The sequence below is a fragment of the Myodes glareolus genome, chromosome 9 (genome assembly GCF_982192425.1).
Source record: "Myodes glareolus chromosome 9, mMyoGla1.1, whole genome shotgun sequence".
NCBI classification, from domain to species: Eukaryota; Metazoa; Chordata; class Mammalia; order Rodentia; family Cricetidae; genus Myodes; species Myodes glareolus.
Window position 1 is genome coordinate 26,369,488 of NC_142034.1, and position 23,335 is coordinate 26,392,822.

At 50.6% G+C, this 23,335-nt stretch overlaps 2 protein-coding genes and 3 long non-coding RNA genes across 5 annotated transcripts in view; 3 read left to right on the plus strand and 2 right to left on the minus strand.

The window, feature by feature from the left end:
* Hoxb2 (homeobox B2) lies at positions 1-2,365 on the minus strand. Its single transcript, XM_048450914.3, has 2 exons — positions 1,819-2,365; positions 1-1,069 (listed from the first exon to the last, which is right to left on the minus strand). The coding sequence occupies exons 1-2, from the start codon at positions 2,198-2,200 to the stop codon at positions 384-386; spliced, it is 1,068 nt and encodes a 355-aa protein (XP_048306871.3). The 5' UTR covers positions 2,201-2,365; the 3' UTR covers positions 1-383.
* Positions 2,366-3,462: 1,097 nt separating this feature from the next.
* Positions 3,463-7,184, plus strand: LOC125411047 (uncharacterized). The gene is made up of 3 exons (XR_015003798.2): positions 3,463-3,994; positions 5,628-5,699; positions 7,117-7,184. It is a non-coding gene; the product is annotated as an uncharacterized LOC125411047 (long non-coding RNA).
* Hoxb3 (homeobox B3) overlaps positions 6,067-23,335 on the minus strand; it is a 55,246-nt gene continuing 37,977 nt past the window's right edge. Inside the window, exons 3-5 of the mRNA XM_085695703.2 lie at positions 12,839-12,926; positions 9,234-9,830; positions 6,067-8,394 (exon numbers count right to left, since the gene is read on the minus strand). Coding sequence (XP_085551829.2) covers positions 7,556-8,394; positions 9,234-9,681 — 1,287 coding nt within the window. The 5' untranslated portion in view covers positions 9,682-9,830; positions 12,839-12,926 and the 3' untranslated portion in view covers positions 6,067-7,555. The remainder of the gene's footprint in view (positions 8,395-9,233; positions 9,831-12,838; positions 12,927-23,335) is intronic.
* LOC146893270 (uncharacterized) lies at positions 9,828-10,973 on the plus strand. The gene is made up of 2 exons (XR_015003797.2): positions 9,828-10,543; positions 10,731-10,973. It is a non-coding gene; the product is annotated as an uncharacterized LOC146893270 (long non-coding RNA).
* On the plus strand, positions 14,308-18,666 carry LOC146893269 (uncharacterized). The gene is made up of 2 exons (XR_015003794.2): positions 14,308-14,701; positions 17,516-18,666. It is a non-coding gene; the product is annotated as an uncharacterized LOC146893269 (long non-coding RNA).

The following is a 23,335-nucleotide window of genomic DNA, read 5'->3' on the forward strand; positions in this document are numbered from 1 at the left end:
TTTTCGTATTATAAAGACATTTATTTAATCTATGAAAATAATGTACAATAAATACTTTCCCCTTTTCCTATTATTAAACAATTTTAATAAATAATCTACGATCTAAAACTTAAAAAAGAGGAAAATAGGTCCCTCTAGCTCTTTTTAAGAAAACCCTCCCCCACTAGAGTTTAATTATTCCTGAGATTTCGTTGGAAGGAGTTTTACCAAATGGATTTTTTTCTGTATGGTTTTAAAAAGTGAAAGGGAGTGGATTAAGCACTAATTCATTAATACCTGAATTTTAGCAAAACACATACATATAACTAGGGGTGGAGAAGGCTCTATTTTTTCCCCCAATAGTCGAAGAGGACCAGGTAGAAAGGATCAAAGAAAGAAAAAAGTTAGGGAAATTGCAAGTCGATGGCACAGAGCGTGCTGGTAAAAAATTCCAGCTCTTCCTCGGAAAAGGGGACTGGGCTGTCCAGCGAGCCCTGCAGGCTGGGAGAAAGGCCTCCAGACATTTGGAGACAGGAGTCTGCTGCGAAGAAGTTGAGGTCGGGCAGGAAAGGCGAATCCGGCCGCTCAGGGCAGGTATCTTCGGGCAGAGGCTCTGGCTGCAGGCCTGGGGCTCTGAGCGTCGTGCAGCCGGGGTTCAACGCGCCCACACTCTCCAGGGAAGTGGCAGGCAGCACCGGCAGCGGCCCGTCCGGAGGACCCTGCGCAGCCTCGGCCGGGAGGAAACAGGCTTCTCGCAACCGGTGAGAGGCGGAGACGCCACCGGGGCTCACTGCTGGTTCCTCGGCTGGGTCTCCCGAGTCGTCCGGGGCGCTCGGCCCGCCTGGCTCTCCATCCGGCGGTTCCCGATGCTGCGTCTGCCGCTTGTGTTTCATGCGTCGGTTCTGGAACCATACTTTGACCTGCCTTTCGGTGAGGTCCAGCAAGGCGGCGATCTCCACTCGTCGCGGCCGGCACAAATACTTGTTGAAGTGGAACTCCTTCTCCAGCTCCAGCAGTTGCGTGTTGGTGTAGGCCGTGCGCAGCCTGCGCGAGCCGCCGCCGCCGCCGCTCTCTGGCAGTCCCGGGCCATCTGCGAGGAAAGTACCCTGCGCATCAGAGAGGTCTCAACACAGCCTCGCTTTAGCTGAGATCGGGAGCACCCAATCCTCTAAAAAGACAATCAGCAGCCCTACCCAGGCTCCCACCCCACCCCCCAAAGCGGTTCCCTTTCCGTGGCTTTGGTTTTTTTGTTTTTTGTTTTTTTAAGCGCTCTCCCACGCAGGAAGACCTTGCCGGGGTCAGGTCGGTGCATTCAGAGCCGCCCACGGGCCACGTAGGGGGCGGGGAACAATTTCTTTTCGCTCCCAGAACCTCAGAGCCTCCCTCCCCCAGTCTTCCCAGTGGACCCCTCAATTCGGAACTTTCCACCTCAACTTGGAGAGAGGGATCTTCACCCCTTTTCTTCCTAGCTTTTGCATTTCCCCTTCTCTCCTAGGCTTGAGAGAAGTGGAAAGATCGCATCTTTTCCTGGCTCCAGATCTCAGGCACAACACTTCATTCCTCTACATAGATAAAGGGGAAACACTTCAATCGAATCATTTTCTTTCAGCACATAAAAAAACACCCTCTCCCCCTCCCACGCCCAGTCAGCTTCCAAAATCTGCTGGTGGGTAGCGGTGGTGGTGCTGGTAGTGGCTAGGCCTGGACTTCACCGGGATACTCTACTTCCCTAATCCCACAATCCATCGACCCAGGGAGCCCCACCAGACTCCCCACCGTCTCACTTTCTCCCCTTCTCTTCCAGCTGCCCTTCACCCCGCCCCCACTACGCTTACCCACCTGAAGGTGATCCGACCCCGGAGGCCCGAACCGAGGAAGCGACTGGAGAAGAAGAAGCGGCTGTTTGGCTGGGTTTCTTAGCGGATTTCTTCTCTTTCATCCAGGGGAACTCGGGGGCTGGGGGGGCGGCGGGGAGTGGCGGCGGTGGCCGCAGAGCAGGCCCATCTTCAGCTTGCTTTTGGCTCCCGGGTCTCTGAAGGGTGGAGGCGCCGGGCTGGAGGCTGGGGAAGGTTTGCTCCAGAGGAGGAGGAGGAATTAATGTCGACTCCTTGATTGATGAAGTTTGAAATGTCTCCAAGACAGCGGGGAAGGAAGTCAGACACTCGGCGAGCGATGGCTGGCTGTTTATAAACCCAATCTCCCTCTCAAATTCAAAATTCATGGCTTTCAATGGTGGGGGAGGGGGCCTGCTGGGGGGGGCGTCAGGAGGCAGGATCGGAAGGGACCCCCTCTCCCGCCCCCCCCAGGTTTATGCAATAAAGCGATTTCGCGGGGGAGGGGAAATTCTCTCTCTCTTTTTTTTTTAAATTTAGGCCTTTATAATTGTATATTGCTGATAAATACAAGCGTATGGGGACTCTCTCTATTAAACCCAGGACTCCGACGAAATTGCAGGGAATTCATGGTCACGGGACCGGTCTCCGCCAATCGCTCGTCTGGGCCTGGTGGAAAACACAGGCATTATTTCCTTTAATTGATTCAAAAACTCCAGAGGACCACGACCTGGATACCACAAATCTTCCTCCTGTACCTCCATCCCAACTCCAGCACCCCACACTCTCCCCAATTGCTCTCCTTTCCCAGAAAAACCAGAAGACCCGCTTCCTCGCTTTCAGAGACTGTGTGGAGGTGGGAGTCGGCGGAAACAACCACATTTAAGGGAGAAATGGCCTTCTTGTCTAAGGATTTTAATTGAGTCAAATATATGCTTTCTTTATGTGGCCACCAGTATCCTCTCCCCCACCTTCCGTCACAACCCCTAAAAGAGAAAAGCCCATTTGGGAGGAAGTGGGGGTAGAAAGAGGCTTCCACTCTTTGGGGAAACGTCTGTAATAAAGTGAGAATCAGAACCGAGACAGATGAAAGGCAGCAGTACCCACCAGAGGCAGCGTCCCACCCACCCACAAGAAGCAGCGGTTTGAACTTAAGAAATGCACAAGCTGGCACAACACAGGGAAACACCAGGAGCACTTTGGGTCTCTGGTCTTCCTGCAGCTATGTGCTCTATTCTCTATTCTCTGCCCAGTATTTACAGGCCATTCCTTATGTCCACCTGCCTTCCTGGCGGAGTCTTCTATACTCGTCTGTGACACCCCAGCACTGGCAATAGGAGAGTCTAAGAAGGCCTAAGATGGCAGATACATTCATAGCCCTCAGGTCGTATCCATGTATATATCCAGGGCGCCAAGGTAACCATCCACTTCCAACTTTCAAAGCTAAAGTCAATGCATGGGGGGAGGCACTGTTCCTCGGGACAAAGGAACTTTCCCTCTCACATTTGCCTTTGTGCAATTTTTTTAATCCCTGATTTTTTTTTTAAAAAAATCCCTAAAAATGGAAGGAGAAGAAATAACGACCACCACTGAGATTATAGTCTGTTTATGGCCCCCAGAGGGGGAAAAAACTAATATATTCTATTGTGAAGAGACTATGATAGGCTCAACTTTAGAATGTTGCAACTTACTAGAGGAAGGAGACACAAAACTCAGAGCCACAAGCAATTTGGTGGGAAACTAGGCCTCAAAGCTAAAAATGAAAAGTCGATCTGGGGGAAGATTTTTAAATAAGTGGGTCAGAGGGACCAAGAGGAGATGAGGCGATCAATCTTAGCCCCCTGACAGCTCCCTCCGATTGCATCAAAGAATTTGGCTCTTTGGGAAAGCAGAGGGAACAGCCTAAATTCCACGTCCCTTAAAAAGGCCTGAGGGAGGGGGTAGCAAAAAAGAAAGGTGATTCTGGGAGGGCCAGGAAACAGATGGGAAATGGGGACAGAGGGAAGGCGCTAACTTGGGTGGAAAGTTTGCCCCGGAGAACTCCCACGACTCTGGCCTCCCCTCCCCCTCTTCTCTCTCTGCGGCCCAGCCTGAAGGAGAAGGCTGGTTAGCAAAGAAATGGCAACTCAGCGGAAAACTGGAACTAGAAACTTTCTGTCAATGTAACGTCTGCGTGGGCGGTGGTGAGTATTTATAGAAAAAAAAAAAGAAAAGAAAATAAAAGGAGTAGTCTGACTAAAAGGTGGGGGGTGGAGGGCCTGGATGCAGCCAGTCGCTGCAAGGACAGAAAGAGGCTCTTGAGGAACTGCTCTTAACTGGGCCAGAGGGTCAGACAGGGTGGTGTGTAACAGCTTCAAAAAATTACATGTGTATAATATATATTATATGTAATATACATTCCATTTGGGTGGTGGTTAGCAGGGGGAAATCCAGATAGCAGCTGTCTGCAGGTTGTGCTGTGGGGCCTGTGAAGGGTTTTCTCCCTGGCCGTGCCCTTGGACACCTCTACGAGTTTTGTAACAAACCAGTTGGCTGCAGTAACCAGAGTTCTTCTAAGGCAATCAGGGCCCAGACTGTCCTGTAGGAAATATAGCTCTCTAACCATTGATGACAGATTTTATGGCCAGATTAGTCAAGAGCAGAAAACTTGGGTGTTAAAGGGGGTGGGGGGAGTGGCAAGAGAACCTTCCTTCCCAGAGACATCCTCCCTGCCCCCTGTCCTCTAGGAATCTTGCGGCACAGATTTTTAGCTCTGTTTTTAACAGCTTTTGCTAAGTACCTGGAGTCTTGAAGACAGAAGGGAAGGTTCTAGTTTTGTTTATAGCCCCAGCTTCAAGCCAAAGCACTGCTTTTTATCTATCTAGCTAAAGTCTCTCTTAATCCCGTTCCTCTCCAGCTAGATAAATAAGCAATCCACCTCTCCCTCCACCCTCAGAGCCAAACATGACCCTTCATGTAGTTATATCATTCAGAAAAAGTTACTCAGGGACGAGAAAAAGGGAAGGAAAGACAGACCCTTGAGCATCATTTGATCCCAATCAAACTTTGCACGCTCCTGTGCCTTTAATTTATATCCTGACCCAATGCTAAATTGCTTGCTGCCTGGATGAGCCACGTCCAGTTTAAAAAAAAAAAAATTCTACTTGGTGGGGAGGGGGTGTATTATTCAGGTTGTTTTTTATTGTTATTTATTGTTGCATAAAGACTGTAATTACTAACCTTGGACTGCCAGGAAGCAACATAAAAATGAAAACCAGCCCTCGCTTTAAGGCTGAGGGCCTGGAACGATTCTCACCTCCTCCCCACATCACCACTATCACCAAATATATGCTCCTAATTAAGCAATGCGGGTGCAAGGCTTACAATTAGAATTATGTAACTCTTCAGCAAGCAGCCTTCGCTTCTCTTTCAACGAATTAGCTCCATATTTCAGCCTCCCTGTCTCCTCGCTCTTTATCGGAGACTGCGATGCAGTGGTGACATTTCATCTTTGACAGACCCTCTCTATCCTTGCTCCAATGTGATAAAACTTTTATGGAACCAGGACTAAGAAATGAAGTTTTCCCAAGGATCATGGAAACAGAGCCTCACATCAGCCTGGGGACCGTTTTATTTAAGCTTGGTTTCAACAGCTTCCCTCACTCCTCCCTTTCCCTGGCAGGAGAAATCAAAGCGGCCTCCTCTTCCTCTGCCCCGGGCTTCATTTAATGATTTAATTTCACTTTAGTTCTAAGGCTTGACCTGAGAAGTCTAGGCCTGGGTTTGTTGTTGTTTTTTTCCCCCCAGATTAATCATTTTCCTTTGTTTTCATTTTAGACCCAATGGTGGTTGGGCTTCTGGTCACGTGACAGCCTCCTTGTAGCTCCGGAAGAGAACCGTGAAGTTTAGGTTGCCTGGAAGAAGCAGCAATAAGCTAGATTTTGCTTTGGTTTGATGTGGGCAGAGGGGTGCATGGAGGTGGTGGTCTGAGGAAGAAGAAAGGTCAAAAACTGAGAAAAACAGAGAGGCAAAGAGGCTAGCAGACAGCTCAAGATTCCCTTCCCTCCCCCAACTTGTTACTTAAACCTTAGCTGAAGAACTTGGCAGAATAGTCTAGACTGCTATGAATGTCAAAAACCCAGAGTTTAAACCAGGACAAAAAGCTGGGGAGGGAGACAGAGGCCTGAGTAGTGGACAAAAATGCCCTCCCTCTTAGGAGATATTGGTAATTATTGGAACCTTTTCTGTGTAATCTGAATTGGCCACCAGGACAAGATAAAATTGATAACAGAAAGTTTATTCAAGAATTGTTTTGACAGACAACCCTTTTAACTAAGGAAAAAAGGTAACTACAGAAGAATAAAGAAAGTTCCAAGAGAGAATTAACTCTAACTCTACAAATTCAGGACTGTACAGTGACCATTAGGAGCTGAGTTCATGCCTTTTAGAACTAATTACAATTGCTCATAAGTACAAGTTTAACATAAATCTACAGCTCTCGTCTAGAATACAATAAAAACTAAAATAGCTGGTTTTACGTGACAGGAAACACAACATCCTTTGTAACAAGTAAATACTAAAAAAGTACATTTTTCCTTTTTTGTTCCTCATATAAATACATAATGTAGGGGGGATAAATAATACAAAAAAAGAAAATATTTCAACAGGCTATAACCAATAAATATATATGAAAATGTTCACTAGAACACACGCTTTTTGAGGGAAGCTGGACTTCTGCAGGCCCAGACATCTCTCACAGTTGTTTTTTTTTTTTAATATCCATTAAAATGTAAACTCCAAGTGCAACAAGAGAGTGCCCTGTCAGGAACTGGAGCAAGGTACATAGGCCCAGCCGCTGCTCCTGCCTAGGACAGACAGTTTGTTCAAATATACCCTGTTTTCACGTTAAGTCAAGAGAGTAACAGAAGAAAAAGGAAAGTGGAGAGCTTCGAGTGGATTGCTTTCCAGGGAGAGAGAGTGGGATGGGGTGGGAGCTGAGAGGAAGCAGAGTGGCAAACCTCCAGTCCTGACAACTTGCCTGCCTTAGTCTCTTAACTTTTTCTTAAAAGAAAAAAAATATATCTATTTATATTATAGGCAGCTCTAACTTTCAGGATCTCTCACCATCCCTGAGCCCTCTGGAACTTGTAATCAGTAGGGGTGGGGGTATAGATATGAATGTCCTTAGAGCAGAATATCGTGGGGCTAGACATGGTGGGCATTACAGGAAGCCTCAAATAGGTGGGGGCAAATTGAGGCTTCTGGGGAGTGGGAGGAAAGCATTTTGTGCCCTTAGATTTAAATGTGTTTTCTTATTTTTCATAAGGAGAATGAAAGGGAAGACAAAAAAAAAAAGTCAAGATTTGGGGGAATTGCCCACAGAGATGGAAGGTAAGTTGGTTGGTTGATGAGTGCCAAGCCATAAATTTTGAATGTGCTTCTCTGCCCTGCTTTCCTATCTGGGTTCCCTCTACCCGACTCCCCCTCCAATCTGAAATTCCAACTTGGTAGTGCTGGAGCCCTGGGATAGACGTCGCCTCCAACCTGCTGTGGATTCCTTTCCAAGGGTGTGGGCTGGCAGATGGAACCAGGCTTGGAGGCCTTAAAGACAGCCTCAGGCCAAGGGATTGGGGAAGGCTCCCCAGGCCCGTTTTGTCTCTGGAAGCCTGCAACAACCCCAACACACACAGGCCTCCAAACCGCCCCCACAACCAGCTCCACAACCTCCCTAGCCCTTGATCCCCGCCCCCCACCTGCCCCTCACATCACAGGTGTGTCAATTTGGGTGCTTCTTGAATTCTACCCTGAGGCGCGTGGTGAGAGGAGAGGTCTGTGTAGGTGGGGTGAGGATCACAGGGTCCGTGATGCTGGCTGGGGGCCATAGGGGGCGTCCCGTTGTAGTCCAGGTTCCCCGAGGGGTGGTGGGAAAGGTGATTGAGGCCGTAGAGGGAGGGGCCGGCAGGGGGCGGCAGCGGATCCGCGTAGCCACCCCCGCCCACATACACCGGGCTGCCCTGCATGGTGGGCGTCCCGTAAGCACCCCCGTTGGCTTGGAGGACGTGGGGCTCGTACTCGGGCGCCGGAGTCTGGGGGTACTTCTGTGGGGCGCCGCAACCCTTGAGAGGGGGCTGGTAGTTGGAGGGCAGCGCGTAGGCATTCTGGTGGCCTTTACCGAAGGCTGGCGGGGACGGGCTGTCATAGCTAGGAGTCATAGAATGTAAGGCGTTCATGAAGCCGGCCGTGGACTGCATGGGTTGCGGGGGGCTGCCGGCCGGAGAGGGACCCCCGGACGACGAGGCCAGCCCTTTGGCCTTCTGGTCTTTCTTGTATTTCATGCGGCGGTTCTGGAACCAGATCTTGATCTGGCGCTCGCTGAGGTTCAGCAGATTGGCCATCTCCACGCGGCGCGGCCGGCACAAGTAGCGGTTGAAGTGGAACTCTTTCTCCAGCTCAACCAGCTGCGCGCTTGTGTACGCCGTCCGCGCCCGCTTGGACGCCGCTGACCCCGGGGGGCTCTTGTCCCCTCCCCCGCCGCCACTGCCGCCCCCGCCGCTGCTACCGCCGCCGCCGCTACCGCCGCCGCCGCCGCCACCACAACCTTCTGCTGGACCCGAGGGGGAGGGGCGGGAAGGGGAGAAAATGAAATAAAAGATAATTACTGAACACGCCGAAATTGAATGCATCGTTTCTTAATAAATCCAGGTCTGGACTCCGAAGGCCCCGCCACCCTCCCTTTTCCGTCCCCGCCTCCTCCTCAACACCCCCCTCCTACCTCCCGTCGCATTAGCGGACACTCTATAATAGTGGCATTTATTAAGAGACCTGTTCTCCTTTCACTGCCCCAGCTTATGAAAATTTGATCATGTCACACAGACAGAGCTGCGTGGCCATTTATTTAGGGTTAGATTTTTGCGTGTGCGCGCACCCCGCCCCTGTATATATCCAAATACAAGTCTAAGATGATCCCCTTCTGTCCGTCCTCTTTACAGGATGGGTGACTGAGAACACCTTGGGGGGATTGGACACTGGTGAGTAGGCCCGGGAAGTGTGGCACTAAAGACTGCGGTGGCGGTGACTGAAGGCCAGGACCCCAGGCTGCCTGAGCGATGGTGATTAATACCCACAGTAATCATACTTAATAATAATCTGTCCTTGATGACTCTGTGCCCTCCAGGCGATGCGGCCTTGGGAAGGGCTCTGAGGCCAACCGTCCCACCTCCTGGAAATTCTTGGAAACCCAGGAGGAGGATGGCTGGAGGGATTGGGTGTTGGCAGGGTCAGAGGTCATCAGGTGGTGAGAGGAGGTACGGGAGGCGGGGGACCACCAGGCAGCCACCTAATATTGTTCCCAGGCGCCTTGTGGGCGCCTAGGGGTTGGCGTTAGAATAACAGTGACATTCCTGAACTGGACAAAAGCTGACGATGAAGGCAGAGAGCTGGTACCTGTGCCGGGGGAGCTGTTTTTCAGCTTGGACGTTTGCCTCGACTCTTTCATCCAAGGGAATATCTGTTTGGTGAGGGTAGAGTTGGAGCCGGGACCGCACTTGGGGGGGCCGCCTTTGGGGGGCCCGCCCCCGTTATTGCTGTTGCTAGTGGTACTGGTAGGAGCTGCGCTGGGTGGGGGCGAGCCCGGCGGGGCGGGCAGGGGCTCTGGGGCCAGGCCGGGCCTCATGCAGCTGCCGTTGAGCTCCTTGCTCTTGGCATGTGGGGCGGCATTGCCCAGGGACTGCAGGGAACACGCTGAGCGCTGGTAGTCACCCTCCAGGTGCGTAGCGGCCTGAAAGGGGGGCTGGGGAGGCCCGTCGTAGCCGAAACCATTGCTGCCAGGGTACGAGGAGTAGCCTCCGAAGAGCGCAGCTGCTGTGTTGTCGTAGTAGGTGGCTTTCTGCATCGCTGGGCGAGGCCCGGGCAGTGGGTGGCAACTTGCAAGGGCCTGATACCCTCACGACCGGACATTGGCACCCCTGGGGGTCACGTGACACGCCGGACCCCCCTCCCCTTTCTGCCCCCCTCCTCCCGGGTCTGTTCCAAGCGGCTGACCTGCGGGGCGAGAGAAGAGACACAGGGGGAGAAGAGGACTGGGCCTCGAATCCATCTTAGGAACTAAAAAGGGAATTGACATCAATAGGGTTTTTTTTTTTCTTCTCTCCTCGCCAGTCTTTCTGCGGCAGACGCTGGGACCAAGTATCTGCCCTGACATGGATGTTTCTTGCTTCAACTTTAATTTTAAAGGAAACAAAATAAAACACTGACTTTCATTTCGATTTAAAAAAGAAACCAAAAAGCAAAAAACAGGATTGTACTTTGAGGAAATGCTTGGGAATAGAATATCGTTGCTTCATGGACCATTGCTTCCTTCTCTCCTGCTTGTGTGCCTGCCCTGACCTCTCCTACAATATCTGCTTACCTCCTTCCACTGCCAGGGAATGGGCACTATTAGACTCCAAAATAAAAGCATCTTGGAGGCCCTCGTTCCAGTGTAGAGGCCTCTCTGCCTCCTCTCCCTCCCTCACTCCTTCCTTCCCTCTCTCCCTTCCTCCCTCCCTCCCTCCCTCCCTCCAGATCCTTCCACCTAAGCAAAGTCTAGCCTGGAAGGAACTTGCAGATCTTGGATCCAAGCCAGACTGAAAAGCAAGTTCATCTGGGACCCTTCCCTCCAGGAAGATCCTAACAGCCTGAGGTAGAAAATTCCTGAAGATTTTTAACCCCAGAGCCATGGAACCAGGCTTCATCCATCTATGCCCCATCTGCAGGTACTATCACCTTCAGTCTTGGCTCAGGCAAGCCTGGGATCTAGCAGCCAGCGGCCCCTGTGGAGACTCCAAATGGACCATGATTGTTTAGATTTCCCAGGCAAGACCGGTTGGTGCTACGACCAGACCATTTGGCTTGGGTCTCCCCCAACCTTTCCATAATAGTCTGTTTTCTTTTCTTTCTCAGGAAAAAAAAAAGTAAAAAGAAAAGATTGCGCAACTGCTGAAATTTTCTACTGAGATGGGGGAATTATTCAGGATGAAAAAGACCCACAAAACATTTTAAACACTGTTCTTCTCTGGGTTTGAAAGGGGGGGGCTGTTTACTGAGGCTCCGAACATCAAAAAATAATAACAAAATTGCTGTCACTATTTTAATACAGCCTTTCAAAAGTGCACCGGAAAAATAAAGCTTAATCATGTCAAGGTATTTTGTATTTCTTCCCAGATTTCTGCCTGTATCTCCCCTCTCTGTGTCTTCTCCAGCTCTCCGTGGGTGGGACTTCCCTTAACCCTTCCCCAAAGCTTTTCTATACCCTGTGCTTTTGGAAAAACTTAAAATATCATTCAGCTCAGCTGGTCAACTCCAAAGAAAACTCAGTAAAAATAAATGAAAGGAATGCAGGAAGAGTGAGTACCTCCCGTACATAAATGCTGTTCTTAATGGCAGACTCATACTTAAAAGGGAGCCAATGCTGCCCTGAGTTCCGATTGGTTTCCGAGAAATTTTTGATTCTGGAAATACACATGGGTCTGCTAAGCAGCAGGTCCTTCCAGGGAGGACTGGAGTTCAATTGACCAGGCTGACCCAATCCCTTTATTATTATTACCATTAGCCTCTGATGATTTAACCAAAATTAGCTTCGGAGCAGCCCTGGCTGAAAGGGAGAATTAATTAACCGGCTTCAGTTGAATTTGTTATTAATAGATAGAAAAGAGAATGAAATAAAAACGTTGGAGGGGGTTAGCTGGCTGGGCCCTGGCTTTATTTAGCCTAAGTGATTGTTACAGCAATAATGATGATGGTCATAGTAGTAATAATAATAAATAAAAACCTAGCAATTTGACTAGACGCCTGGGGCTGAAATTTCGGTCGCTCCCCCAGCAATAAGCCCCAAACCATCGCAGGACAGAGGCCAGGCAAGTATGGGAAGCGAAGGAGTCAGAGACGTGAGTGATAGAAAAGAATGGAGACTCCGCTGGCGGTGAGACAGGACCAGGAAGGTTTGTGGATTCCGAGAGCCGCCAGCTGCCGCGGCAGGCCGACTGTCTGGCCCTTGCTGCCTCGGTGGTTGGAGAGAAGCTACCAGCCTCCTACTCAGGCTCAAGGAAGCGAGGAGAAACCGATCGGGACGCCGAACTGGTTGGCTGCGGCAGGTTCCAAGCACACCGGGCCCGGCCCGGGCCGAGCCCGGCGGCGGCAAGTTTGGCGCTGGAGGTAACCGAATTAAAAGGCGCCTTGGCAACTCTGCTCCGGGACTTTGTCCAACAGGGCTCCGGGCTGGAAGGCGCAGAGGCCCGGCTGATGGGACAGTAAGGGAAGGGACCGCGGGGATCTGAGAGCTGGGATCCAGAAGAGGGGGTGGGGAACATCTCTACCCAGTCAAACACGTCTATTTCCCTTGCCTCCATGTTGGAAAAATTCAGACTCCATATGGTTCCTCAGAAGGGTGGGAGGGAAACAGTGGTTCCCGGCTTCCCCGTCAGGGTCTTGCTAGAGAAGGGAGGCAAGCCCCCCTACAGAACCCCACCTTTTCAGGCACAATCCTGGGAGAGCCAGGAAGGTTAACAATAGCTGGAGAAACCCCAGGAGAGAGGATAGGCCACCTTCCAGGACTTTTTAAAAAAATAATGAAAGGAAGAAAAATTAAGAGAATAAGAAAGGGAAAGAAAAAGGTTCAGCTCTTCTTAGCAAACGGGGGAGGAGATTCAGCCCTAGATCTGGCTTCTGGGGGGAAAAAAGAGCAGAAAAGGAGAGAAGGAGAGAGAGGGGGAGAGGGAGAGGGGAGAGGGAGAGAGAGAGAGAGAGAGAGAGAGAGAGAGAGAGAGAGAGGAGAGAGAGAGAGAGAGAGAGAGAGAGAGAGAGAGAGAGAAAGAGAGGGAGGGAGGGGGAGAGAGGAGAGAGAGAGAGAGAGAGAGAGAGAGAGAGAGAGAGAGAGAGTCAGTCGCTGCGTGGAAGGAAGCTTAAAGCTTGTGAACTCTTCTTGAACCGAGATTGGAGTCATATGGGCCATAAATCATTGAGACATACTCTCCGCCATTCACAAACTGATAGCCTATTTCAGTCCAGCTTACCTTAGCCACCGACGAGGGGAGAACAGGCAGACATAATATATATTCACATCGAGCCTCAGCGCGAGCGGCAGGCGAGAAATCTCCCCTCCTTGAAGGCAAAGGAAAAAAAGACCACTGTTTAAAGCTGCGTCGCCCCCCCCCCCTCCCCAAAGCCACCCCGGCTGGGGAGCCCGAGGGGCAGACCGGCCAGAGGAGCCGTGCGGCGTCCGCTTCAATTCACTCGGCTTTGGAGCGGGGGTGCGCAGGAGGGAGGGGTAGGGGAGCGGAGGAAAAAAATAGCAGACCGAAAGGTGCTGGGGAGGCTCGGCTCGCCGAGAATCCAGCTCCGGGCTCCAGCTCGGCCAAGCCGCCACAGTGTGGTTGCCCTATAAGACTGGTACGCCCTACTCTCTGTAACAATGGCCTCTGCTTTTGCACAGGGAAAAAAACCACAGACACACACAGACACACATACACACACACACACGCACACACACACACACACACACACACATAAGCTCACCCCCACCTCTCCCCCTTTAGCAAGCATAGATGACTGATAAGGAGGGAAGGTGATTGTGGTGATGAGCGTTGGGGGGGGGCGAGTACCCCTCCCCCAAATAAGAGTGCGAAGCAAAGAAAGTAGAGGGTGGTCTTCTCTTGTTTTGTTTTAAAAACAGATAAAATTTTTAAATCGAGATCAGAGCGGAAAAGGAGAACAAAATGCAAAGAAAGCTGGTGGAGTTCACAGATTGCGCCCCCCCCCCCCATTCAGGCCTCACTACTGGACCATTATGCTAATCCAAGAAGTGGCCTCTGGAGACCTCGTCAGAGGCTGTCCTGGCTGGGCCAGGGGCATTGGGTGCCCCTCCTGTGCTCATTCACAGTAGGCACACAGAGACTTTTTTTTTTTTAAGTTGTCTGCTGGCTGAGTCTCAGACCCTCTTGCTGAACCTCCCAGACCCTGGTCCTTCTGTCTTCTACATCCTCCATCCCCACCCCCCAAATCTCCAAACCCAGTCTCTAGTGGGGGAGGAGGCCAGACTATTTTTTTCCCACATCCCCTCTTTTTTTCTGAGAACAGACAACTAGCGGTAAGTGATGATTAAAAAGCCCAGAACATCTTGCAGGGGGAATGGGGTTGAAGCGAGGGTGACAAAGGCAAGACCCTGTGGTTTAGCTGCAGCTCCAGACAGCCGGTCAGGAGCAGGGCTCTGAGAACTTCAGTGAGTCATTCCTGTTAAGATTCTCACCTCGGGACAGGCAGAAGGGGCTAGGAGGTGAAAAGGACATTTGTACTCCTGGGAAGATGAGGAAAACTCCAGAATGGCTTCGTTTTAAATACACTGGCCAACAGGAGAGAAGATGATAGTGATTATTATTATCACTCAGAGCAAAGCTGTTTATTTCCCTACTCCGACTACGCTCTGCGTGGCAAGATTTATGACTCTTGGCACAAGTAAAGAAGGCTACAAAAGCTAAAAGTTTTCTTAGGGTGTGTTTGAGCAGGGCAGGCAAAGGCAAGGAGGAGGCCCGTAGGAGGGAGACAGGAGCCAAGAATGTAGGTGTCTGCAAATTTGGGGCAGGGGGTGGGGAAAGAGCCATTGGCAGTAGAGGCAAGAGACAGAAAAAAGAGCACAGGTCATTTCTTCAAGCTGGAGTGCTCGCAGGCTGAATAACTGCTGACTCCGGACTTAGGGGATGATTCGGAAGGCTGCCGGTGTCTCTCTTCTACGTGGACAGATGGCTTGGAAACTGGGTCTCTAACTTCGGGTAGACACGTCCAGCCAGAACCCTGAGCAGATTTCCTGGTTGGGACACTTGGTTTTTGCCTTCTCCCATCTGGATACACCAGGACAGGCGATGGGACTGGGGAAAATGAAGGTGAGAGATGGCCCACTATGGTCTCCCCTCCCAGGGAGGATGGCTTGGTCTGGCTCTAGCGTTAGTTCTCTTACCCCCTTCCCCACTCAAAAGCTCTTCTCTAGGGGTGAGAAGGTGGGGGGTGGCTCCTGGCTTCCAGCACCCCCTCCAATATTTCTAAGTCCATCAAATCACTTCAAATTGGCTGCAGCAATTGGTTTCCTGGGGCCTGTTACCCAGAGGGAACCTGTGGCCTTCAGCAACAGGAGTCACGTACAGAGTCCTAGATATGATACCTGGCATCCTACTGTCTGCTCAGAGTTGGTAACTCCTTAGGGAGGTGGTGGCTGGAAGTAGGTGGGAGTTGAGGGGTTAAGTGGAGAAGCTGGGAGCCATTTTGCTGTGTTTATTAATAGTCTCAACAACAACAAAAATATATTGAAGTATTGGGACTCAAGCCAGGAGCCTCCTGAGAAAAGGTTCCAATACCCAACAACTCCGGTAAAAAATCTAGAGGGTGAGATGCCAAAGAATTTTAGGTCTGGTGGGTCAGCAGCTCAGGCCAAGGGTGCTTCCAGAGGCTTTGGGGAACTTAGACAACCAACTCTTTTTCTCTAGTTCCCTAAAATAAAAAGTTTTTTAGAATGTACTTCAGAGCTCACCTAAAAGTTTCCACCACTGGCTAGGGACAGTGACTATGAAACTGGGAAGAATAGAGAGCTGGTTACTTTAGGAACTGCACAATTCTGCCTAAAGGAAAAACTAAGGAGTTTATACATCACCTAGGCACTGCGGGGGGGGGGGGGGTCAGGGGCGGGCGGAGAGGAGCTGCTACAGTGGCCCAGATTACACTGAAGGGGGTGGGGGTGGAAGCTGCTCCAGAGTGAGCAAAAGACCCTCTCTTCCCAAGCCTTCTCCGTCCCTCATGGGTGAAGAGGGACATCCAGGGTCAAGAGGAAAAAGGAGGATATTGGGGGAGCCAGAAAACTCCAGAGAATATGCACTCCCAAGTTGGGTAGGAGCTGAATCTGAGGTTTCCTGATCAATTCGTGAAAACAGCATCCATTTGAAACACTTGGGGAACAATTAGAGACTCCTTTGGTTTCTAACTTGCACTTCCCTTCTGGGCTACAGGGAGTTGCCCCCATGAAGTCGGGAGATGGCAGGGTACAGAGGAGAACCAGCCAGGCAGCTGTGAGAGGGCTTGTTTCGATCTTCAAGGTGGTGGTGGGTTAGGAGCCTTTTCAAATTTAAGAGACAAAGGAGCTCGGGGTAGAGGCCCTCAGAGGGTCTGAGGGTAGCCTCTGGGTCTGACAGAAGGCAGGTGGAATCGAAGGCCTGATTTAGTGTTAGTTAGAGGCGGACACACAGGGAACAATTTTCTTCTGAAGTCGGAGGATTTGGTAACTTTGTGGGAGGGAAGAAGAGAAAGATAAAAGAGGAAAAAATGAAAAAATTGAGAGACAGACAATGTGAACTAATAAAGGCAGAAATTAATAATAAGTATTTTAGAAAGCAGGACAAAGCATCCGCCTTCACAGAGTGGGAGCTTGGCACTCTGCTCCCCAACTCCTACTGGGTACTCAGTGATGCAAGAGGCAGAGCACCGTGGGCAACCTCTGAGTGGTCAGTCACCGGCTGCCAACCCTTGGGAACCTTGGCGGGACTATCTCTATCCACCCTCCCCCCCCCCCCAAAATCCATCAAAGAGAGAACGAAAAATTCTCTCAGTGAGGGCAAACAGGGCTGGCTGCTTTAAAGCCTAAAGCCGTTTTCTGCTCTCAGTCTTCTGGTGACCAAGAATCCCAGACTCAGTTAAAACAGCAGAAAACTTCTCTGGCCCTGGGGGCCTGCTGGAGCTGCAGCGGGCACTTAGCAGTTTGTTTCTTGCTCACCCTGGTCTGGGTTCCCTGTCCTGGGCTCTTTTCTAGTGTGGCCTTCCAACTCTGTGGCAGCCACCGAGTACTGTAGAATTCATGCACATCCCCTCCTCTTCTTAAATATTAATGGAGATTTTAAAGCTTAAAGGTTTGTAAAAGGAGGGGATTGTGAATGAAGATGGCTTTGTAGACTAGACATTTGTCTCCCTAGTCCCTGGCTCTCTAAAAATGCTTGAGTGGGAAGGAACAAAGAAACACAGGAAGAAGAGGATCTGAGCTCTTTCCCCAAGGCGGGTGTAGATGGAGCTGAGGAGCTGATGATAACTCCAGGAGGGAGGAGAAAGAGTCCGCCCCAATGAGAGAAGAAAAGAAAAGCCAGGCTGTAACACCCCACCTCTGCCTCAGGATAAGAGGGGGAAGGCAGAAAGACATAGAACAACCGCAAGGATCTGTGAAGTCTACTGGGTGCCTGTGGAAGCCCCCTGGACCTAGGAATGATAGGAGCACAACCTGGAGTGACAGCAGCCAGCAGGCAGGCTCTTTGGTGATGAAAGATCTGTCTCTGAATCAGGGACATCTAGAACCTCAGTCCTGGCAAAGCCCACCCCTATCCAGTGTGAAGATGAAGGTAGGCAGGGTGGAGAGGCAGAGGAAAGAGGGAGAGCGACTTGTGAATCCTGGATGGCTAGGGGAGGATACTGGGGGAAGGAGAGAGATGGTGGCAAGACCGGCTGAAGGGCTCAGACCACTTCCTGTGTCCGGCTGGCAGGGTCTCTCCTGACAGATTGGATGTCTCTCTCCCAATGACCTCTGTTTACCAGACAATAACTCACTGGATTAATGGCCAATCGGTGGAAGGCCTCCAAACACAAAAACAAACGCCAAAGTCAGAATGGGACAGAGCTAAAGTCTGGGTCTGGCAGTCACATGTATATAACTTTCTCTCTTAAAATAGGTTTGGAGGAGTGGGTTATCTGACCAGAGCCTGGGATTTCTAAAGATGAAGTTGTTGCCTCTCTCCACTTCCTGCTTCGGAGGAATCCATATTCCAAGCCATACTTTCCTGGGCATCCCAGAATTCTCCTCAATCTTTTCACCCTCCTTATAGCCTCAATACCCCAAGACATTGCCCTTCACACAGCAAAGTGTTACTGCCGTTGGAAGAAAAGAAAGAAAACACAGTAAAAGCAAAATAGGGAGCTTTCTCTTGCTGGCCTCTGTCCTAGTCTCCCTGGAAGGACAGTCAGCATGGTGCTATGGCCAACTACATATGCCCTCTGCCAGATACAGATCTAAATGTCCAGGGGTCAAAGGTGAGGAAACTGCACCTATTTTCACAGATTCTAAACTGTAAACCCACAATTCAGGTCTTGGGCAAGGTAATAGGAGGAACCTCAGAACTCCAACACACTGAATTCTAGACAACTCCAGCCTTGGCTTAGCATCTAACAGGAAAAAGTCTTGTTTGGTGACCCTAGTGCCCATCTTCCTTAAACCCTATGTCAATTCTAGCTCAACCCAGCTACCCAACCTTCTATTACCGTTGCTCTTAACCTGCCCTTCCCTTCTGTTGAGAACAGGGACTCCTTGGAAAGAGAGGACTTTTTCCCCCAGAGGAACAAGCAGAGACAAACTTGGACTTTTGCAAACAAATCCTGCAGTAACTTCTACAGTCATATGTCCTCAGAGCTCCAGGACATACAGGGAGTTGCTCCCAAGCAGTAACTAATAAAGGATGGAGATACAAAGAGGTACCCAAGAACAGAAGGAGAGAGAACTTGGGGTGTCCAGTCCAACTCTGCCATTGTAGAAGATAAGGAAAGGGAGGCCCAGAGTGGAAAACAAGCTGATCTTGAGCTATGCTTGCCACCCAGTCTTGAACACTAGGAGACTCAGGCTTTAAGTATTGCTGTTTGACTGTGTGACTTGAAACAGAGCACTCCTTGGGCCTTCTGTAAATCCAAGGTGTTTGTATGGAGGAGAAGGATTAGACTAAAGGATCTCCAAGGTTCTCTTTCAAGCTGAACATCAGTGATGCTCTGTGCCCTGTAAATACGTAAAATATGAGTAACAACAAGCAATAATAAACTGAGTTCAGACAATAAACACGCCAGCGCCATTGCTATCAGTATGTTATGCAAAATACTTCCTCTTGGGATTTACATGTTTATTCTCCTACCACTGAGCACACACCCCAGTCTTGGCCCTCTCTAGCCCCTACAGAAATATTGCTCCTCTTCTGGGTGGAGGATGGGTTGTTTTCTACCCTCATTACCAAATCAAAAGTGCTATTTTTGGATGTAGCAATCCGAGCAGTAAATAATTAATTTGTATAATTAGAGGAGAAAGGCTTCAACCTGATAATTTTTAACCAGGCATCAATGAGCCCATTGTACCAGCCTGGCCTTCTCACCCCATACCCCCACCTCTGCCCACATACCTACCAGCTTCCCCTGGTGCCCCTCCCCCTCAGTTGACAACCAGCCTTTCCAAGATAGTCAGTGGGATAGGGGCTGTCCTTAGAGGCAGAATTTGCTCCCATCCCAACAAAGTTCCTTTCTCTGCTGTGTCCCCCAGAGATCCGTGTGCAGGCAGCTGCCCTCTAAGGCTTGATTTTCTCCACACCCACCCCATGCTGGCTGCTCTGCTGCACTGAGCTCCAGGTTGAGCTCCCAGCTCTTGAGAAACATGGAAGCCACCTTCCTAGCTCAAGATGCCCCAACAATGCAGTGGGTTTGCATTTCAAGAAACTCCCATTAATATCAATTTACTTCACTGAAACCTCGGGTTCTTCATCAAGTTGATGATTTATGATAAAATCAATTAAATTACGGCCACTTAGGGCCCCAGCCGCTTCCTCTCAGATTTCATTGGTCCTGGCCCAAGTGTCTGGTGGAAAAATGCAAGTTTAGCTGGAGGCGAGGAAAGATAATTCTGTGGCTGAGAAAATTTAATGCAAAACAATTTGCAGGCAAAGCCGGTGTCTGGACAGAAACACAAGAGCCACTAGTTGGCCTGCGGAAGGAACTAGCTAGGGGTCAAAATGTTTTTCTCCCCACCCCCACCATTCTACATGGTTCCCTTATTTTCGATCACCTTTGTGTTCATTTGACCCCCCCACACACAACTGGAGACTGGAAAATTTTGAGCGGTAATTGCAGGATCCAACCCCCCCAAGAGCCAGGTTTCAATCACCCCTCATTCCCCTTACTACACACCATGTCTCCCCACACCCCTTCACCTAAGCACATTTGCTCAATTTTTAGTGTCCCACTACGAAGTTAGAGATTCAAAGTGAAGATAAGCCAGCGTGGGTGTGGGCAGGCAGTAGTACATAAGGAGGGGAAAGAGGAGCAGTGGCCAGAGACCTGGTTGAGCAGGCTTTGTTGTGTGACTTTGAGAAGAAAGAAAGGCCAGGCAGAAGAAACTACCTCGTGAACAACTTAAAGGGACAGAGAATGGGAGCCAAAGCTACCACATCCCAAAGTACCAGGACCGGAGGACACCAGTCTCACTCCTGGCTCCCTATGTCACTCCATGTAACTGTAATGCATCCTAGCGAATCCCAATCGGAGCATATATACATATACATAAACATATGCATATATGTGCCCCAGTGTGCAGACCCACTCCCACAGTACATAAACACATCTCCACGAGTGTGAGTGTGTGCCTGCACACTCCTTATGCCTCACAGAAGCACCACACCCTTCGCCTGTAAAGAGGTGGTGCCTAGGGTCTCCTCACATCTGAGAAAATGAATCCCAATGCATCAGCCTGGCATCGACTCCCACGCCAAGGAAAAGGGCTTCTCCTGCCTTTGCTCTGTTTGGTTTTTGGTTTCCAGAGCAGGCAGATAGTAAACACAGCTTCTCCGAAAGCCATAAATCAAGCCCTCTCCTACCTTCTCAGCTTAACACCCAGCCTCAGCTCAAGCCCTTGTAATTTCAGCTTCAAATAACTCCTAGGTGCTAAAGGGCTGGACCGCGGTGGCAGCTGGCCTGTGGGAGCCAGGCCCAACCTCAGCACCCACAGCTCCCACCTCTCCCTGAAAAACCCTCCATAGTCTCTGTCTGTCCTGAACCTGAGAATTTCCCAAATCCTGATCAGATGGATCTAGTCTACCCACAGGTACACCTCCACATTCCTCTACATTCTCCTTACACCCTAGGGCCCTGGACTCCACTCTCAGTCCCACACCACCTCCACTAAGTTGCTCTGATCTTTGTCTCGCATTCAGATGCGGACTGGAGACAGGGGACGTCCGTGTGCTCCTGTCCACACCCACCAGGCCTGCGGCGCTGGACTGAACAAGGCACACTTACCTGTGCGGCCTCGAACTAGGGTGCTGGCCGCGGTGGGCGGCCGGGTGCGGAGAACAGGCAGGAGCTGAAGGCCAGTCCCAGGACCCTGGGTCCCGGCTGGGGATGAGCCTGGACGGGCCACATCCTGGTCGCTTGGTCCCGGGAGCACCCTGCCTTGCTGGGGTGTGTGGGGGGGGAGAAGGCCAGCCCGCGCCCCGCCCCCGCCCCAGGCTTTGTTCCGCCTGTAGGGCCCGGCGCACTGCTCCTGCTCAGGGATGATGCTCCGGATGCGGCGGGAAGCGGTCCCACCAAGACCGGCGCCGGGCTGCGGGAATCCCAGGCCGGTGCAGGGACCCGACCTGAGAGTTGACCGAGTGGCAGGGCAAAAAGAGTGGCGACTGACAGGGCCACTGAGAGGCGCGGGGGCCTAGGGGCGCCATGGCGGAAGGCGGGCGCACCGGCGGCTCTTCAATGTCACCAGCGAAATGGGTTCCATATGTCCGACCCGAAGGAGAAGGGAGGGAAAGGAAGACCGACCATCCTGGGCAGGGCAGGAGGGGGTTGGGGTACGGTGGAAGAAGGAGAGCCTGGGCTACAGAGGTACTGGGAAGGATTGGAAAGCCAGAAGGATGGCTTTCTTTTTCTTTTTCTTTTCTTTTCTTTTCTTTTTTTCCCCCATTTTCCTTTGAGGCTTTTTAAGCTCCTTAGGCTGGTAGGAACTTTTCCCTTTCTTTTTCTTTCCTGAAAGATGGGGGAGAGAGGGTTAAGGAAAGAAGGATGGATTGGAGGTGAAAGCTCTTGTAAAACCAACTCCTCCTTGACTTCAAGAGAGAGTTTTTTAAAAAAAGATACAAAATCCACAGGAGGGAAGAGAAGCTGAGGAAGGCAGATTCTTCTTCCCAGTTTTGAGAGCCTTGCTCCAATCTCCCTCCGGGAAGGCATTTGTTTTGGGAAAGATCCCAATGATTAAGATACCAGTGGCGAATGGAAGAGACTGGAGTGTCCAGAACATTATGGCCATCCCCTGGCATGTTAGATGGTACCCCGGATGCTTCACACTTGGTGTAGGGCCTTCAAGGGCCTACTTTACAAGCAGTCATTTCTAAGCCAGTCTCAGCTTTAGTGACTTCCTGTACTGGGGTGAGGAAAGGCTCATGGTGTCTCAAGGCGTCTGTGCTCCAAAGAGTTTAGGTTCCTCTGCTCCTCTCCTCTCCCATGTTCGTGTGTGTGTGTGTGTGTGTGTGTGTGTGTGTGTGTGTGGTGTCTCTCTCTGCACCTCTGTTGTCTCCTCCATCCCTTTCTCCCAAGGCCTTTTGTCTTCTCCCACTCTGCCTCAGCCTTTCTCAGTGAATCCGAATGGCACCCTGGGATGGGCTTCTGAAGTCTCCAAGAATCACCTCTGGACTTGTTCCTTAGGCCCCTCTCCTTCTTATCTTGGGGTCCTTTCCCCTGTGGGAGGCCCTACACTCTGTCTCTGAGCGGAGTCTTCTAGAGAGAAGGGGCGAGATGAGCAGCTTCCTTCCCTCTTCTTCATCTAACTGTGTTGTGTGGCATAGAATGTGGTCCCTCTAGGACAATCTCTTTCCCCTATGACGTGCCTTTGTCTCCTCTCTTCCTACCACCCTGTCCTTGAGGTCAGCCTTGACTTCCTATCCAGAAGAGAACCTGCTGTGTTCCCTCTCTCTCCCCTCCCTTCTTAGTCTCTCCTCTTTCTATCCAACTCATCTGGTCATCTAAGCATTAGCAGCCCAGCATCCTGGCATCAGAAAGGCATAGTGATAGATGCTACAAGCTGTACAGAGAAAGAGGACATGAGCCCATGCTGGGGAAAAGACCAGATCAGCAACTTTCCAGGAATCCTGTCCACCAAGCTACACGTTACTCTGTCCCTAGGTGGCATGTTCAGGATAGAAGAGACAGGGTGCATCAGGGCTAAATGAAACAAATACATATACAAAACCAAAAACCTACAGTCTTTTCAAACTTGCTGATTTGGGGAAAGGTCTAGATGCCTGGATGGGGAGCATCAAGCCTCACACAAGGGGATTTAATAGGAGCCTGATATACAGCAGTAATAAGGGATGGTGTCTTTGCTTTGTCTCCTGGGGAAGTCTGTATGAGAGTTGAGGGAGAAGGAGGGGGGAAGGGGTAACAGTGCCACCTCCTTTCCCCAGGGCCAGAGGAGACAAAGGCAAGACATAGGGGAAAAGAAAATGTGTGTGTGTGTGTGTGTGTGTGTGTGTGTGTGTGTGTGTGTGTGTGGTATGTGTGTGTGTGTGGGAAGATCCCATAGGGAAAGATGTGTAGAGAAGGAGCTGGGAACATGGGGCAGAGGCTCACAGGACTGGCTGCCTGCAATCTCTTGTTAGCTATGACCCAGGTCCCCAAACAGAACCTCCAGCTTTCCCACTTGTGTTCTTTATCCTCTAAAGCAAGCTGAAGGGAAGCTAGCAACGCTCTACCCTCTTTCC

What these genes read in the sequence shown, in the direction of transcription:
- Hoxb2 (XM_048450914.3), bottom strand. Translation starts at nt 2,200, where the DNA reads ATGAATTTTGAATTTGAGAGGGAGATTGGGTTTATAAACAGCCAGCCA. An exon ending in CGGGGTCGGATCACCTTCAG is followed by an intron (nt 1,070 to 1,818) that starts GTGGGTAAGCGT and finishes CTTTCCTCGCAG; the next exon opens with ATGGCCCGGGACTGCCAGAG.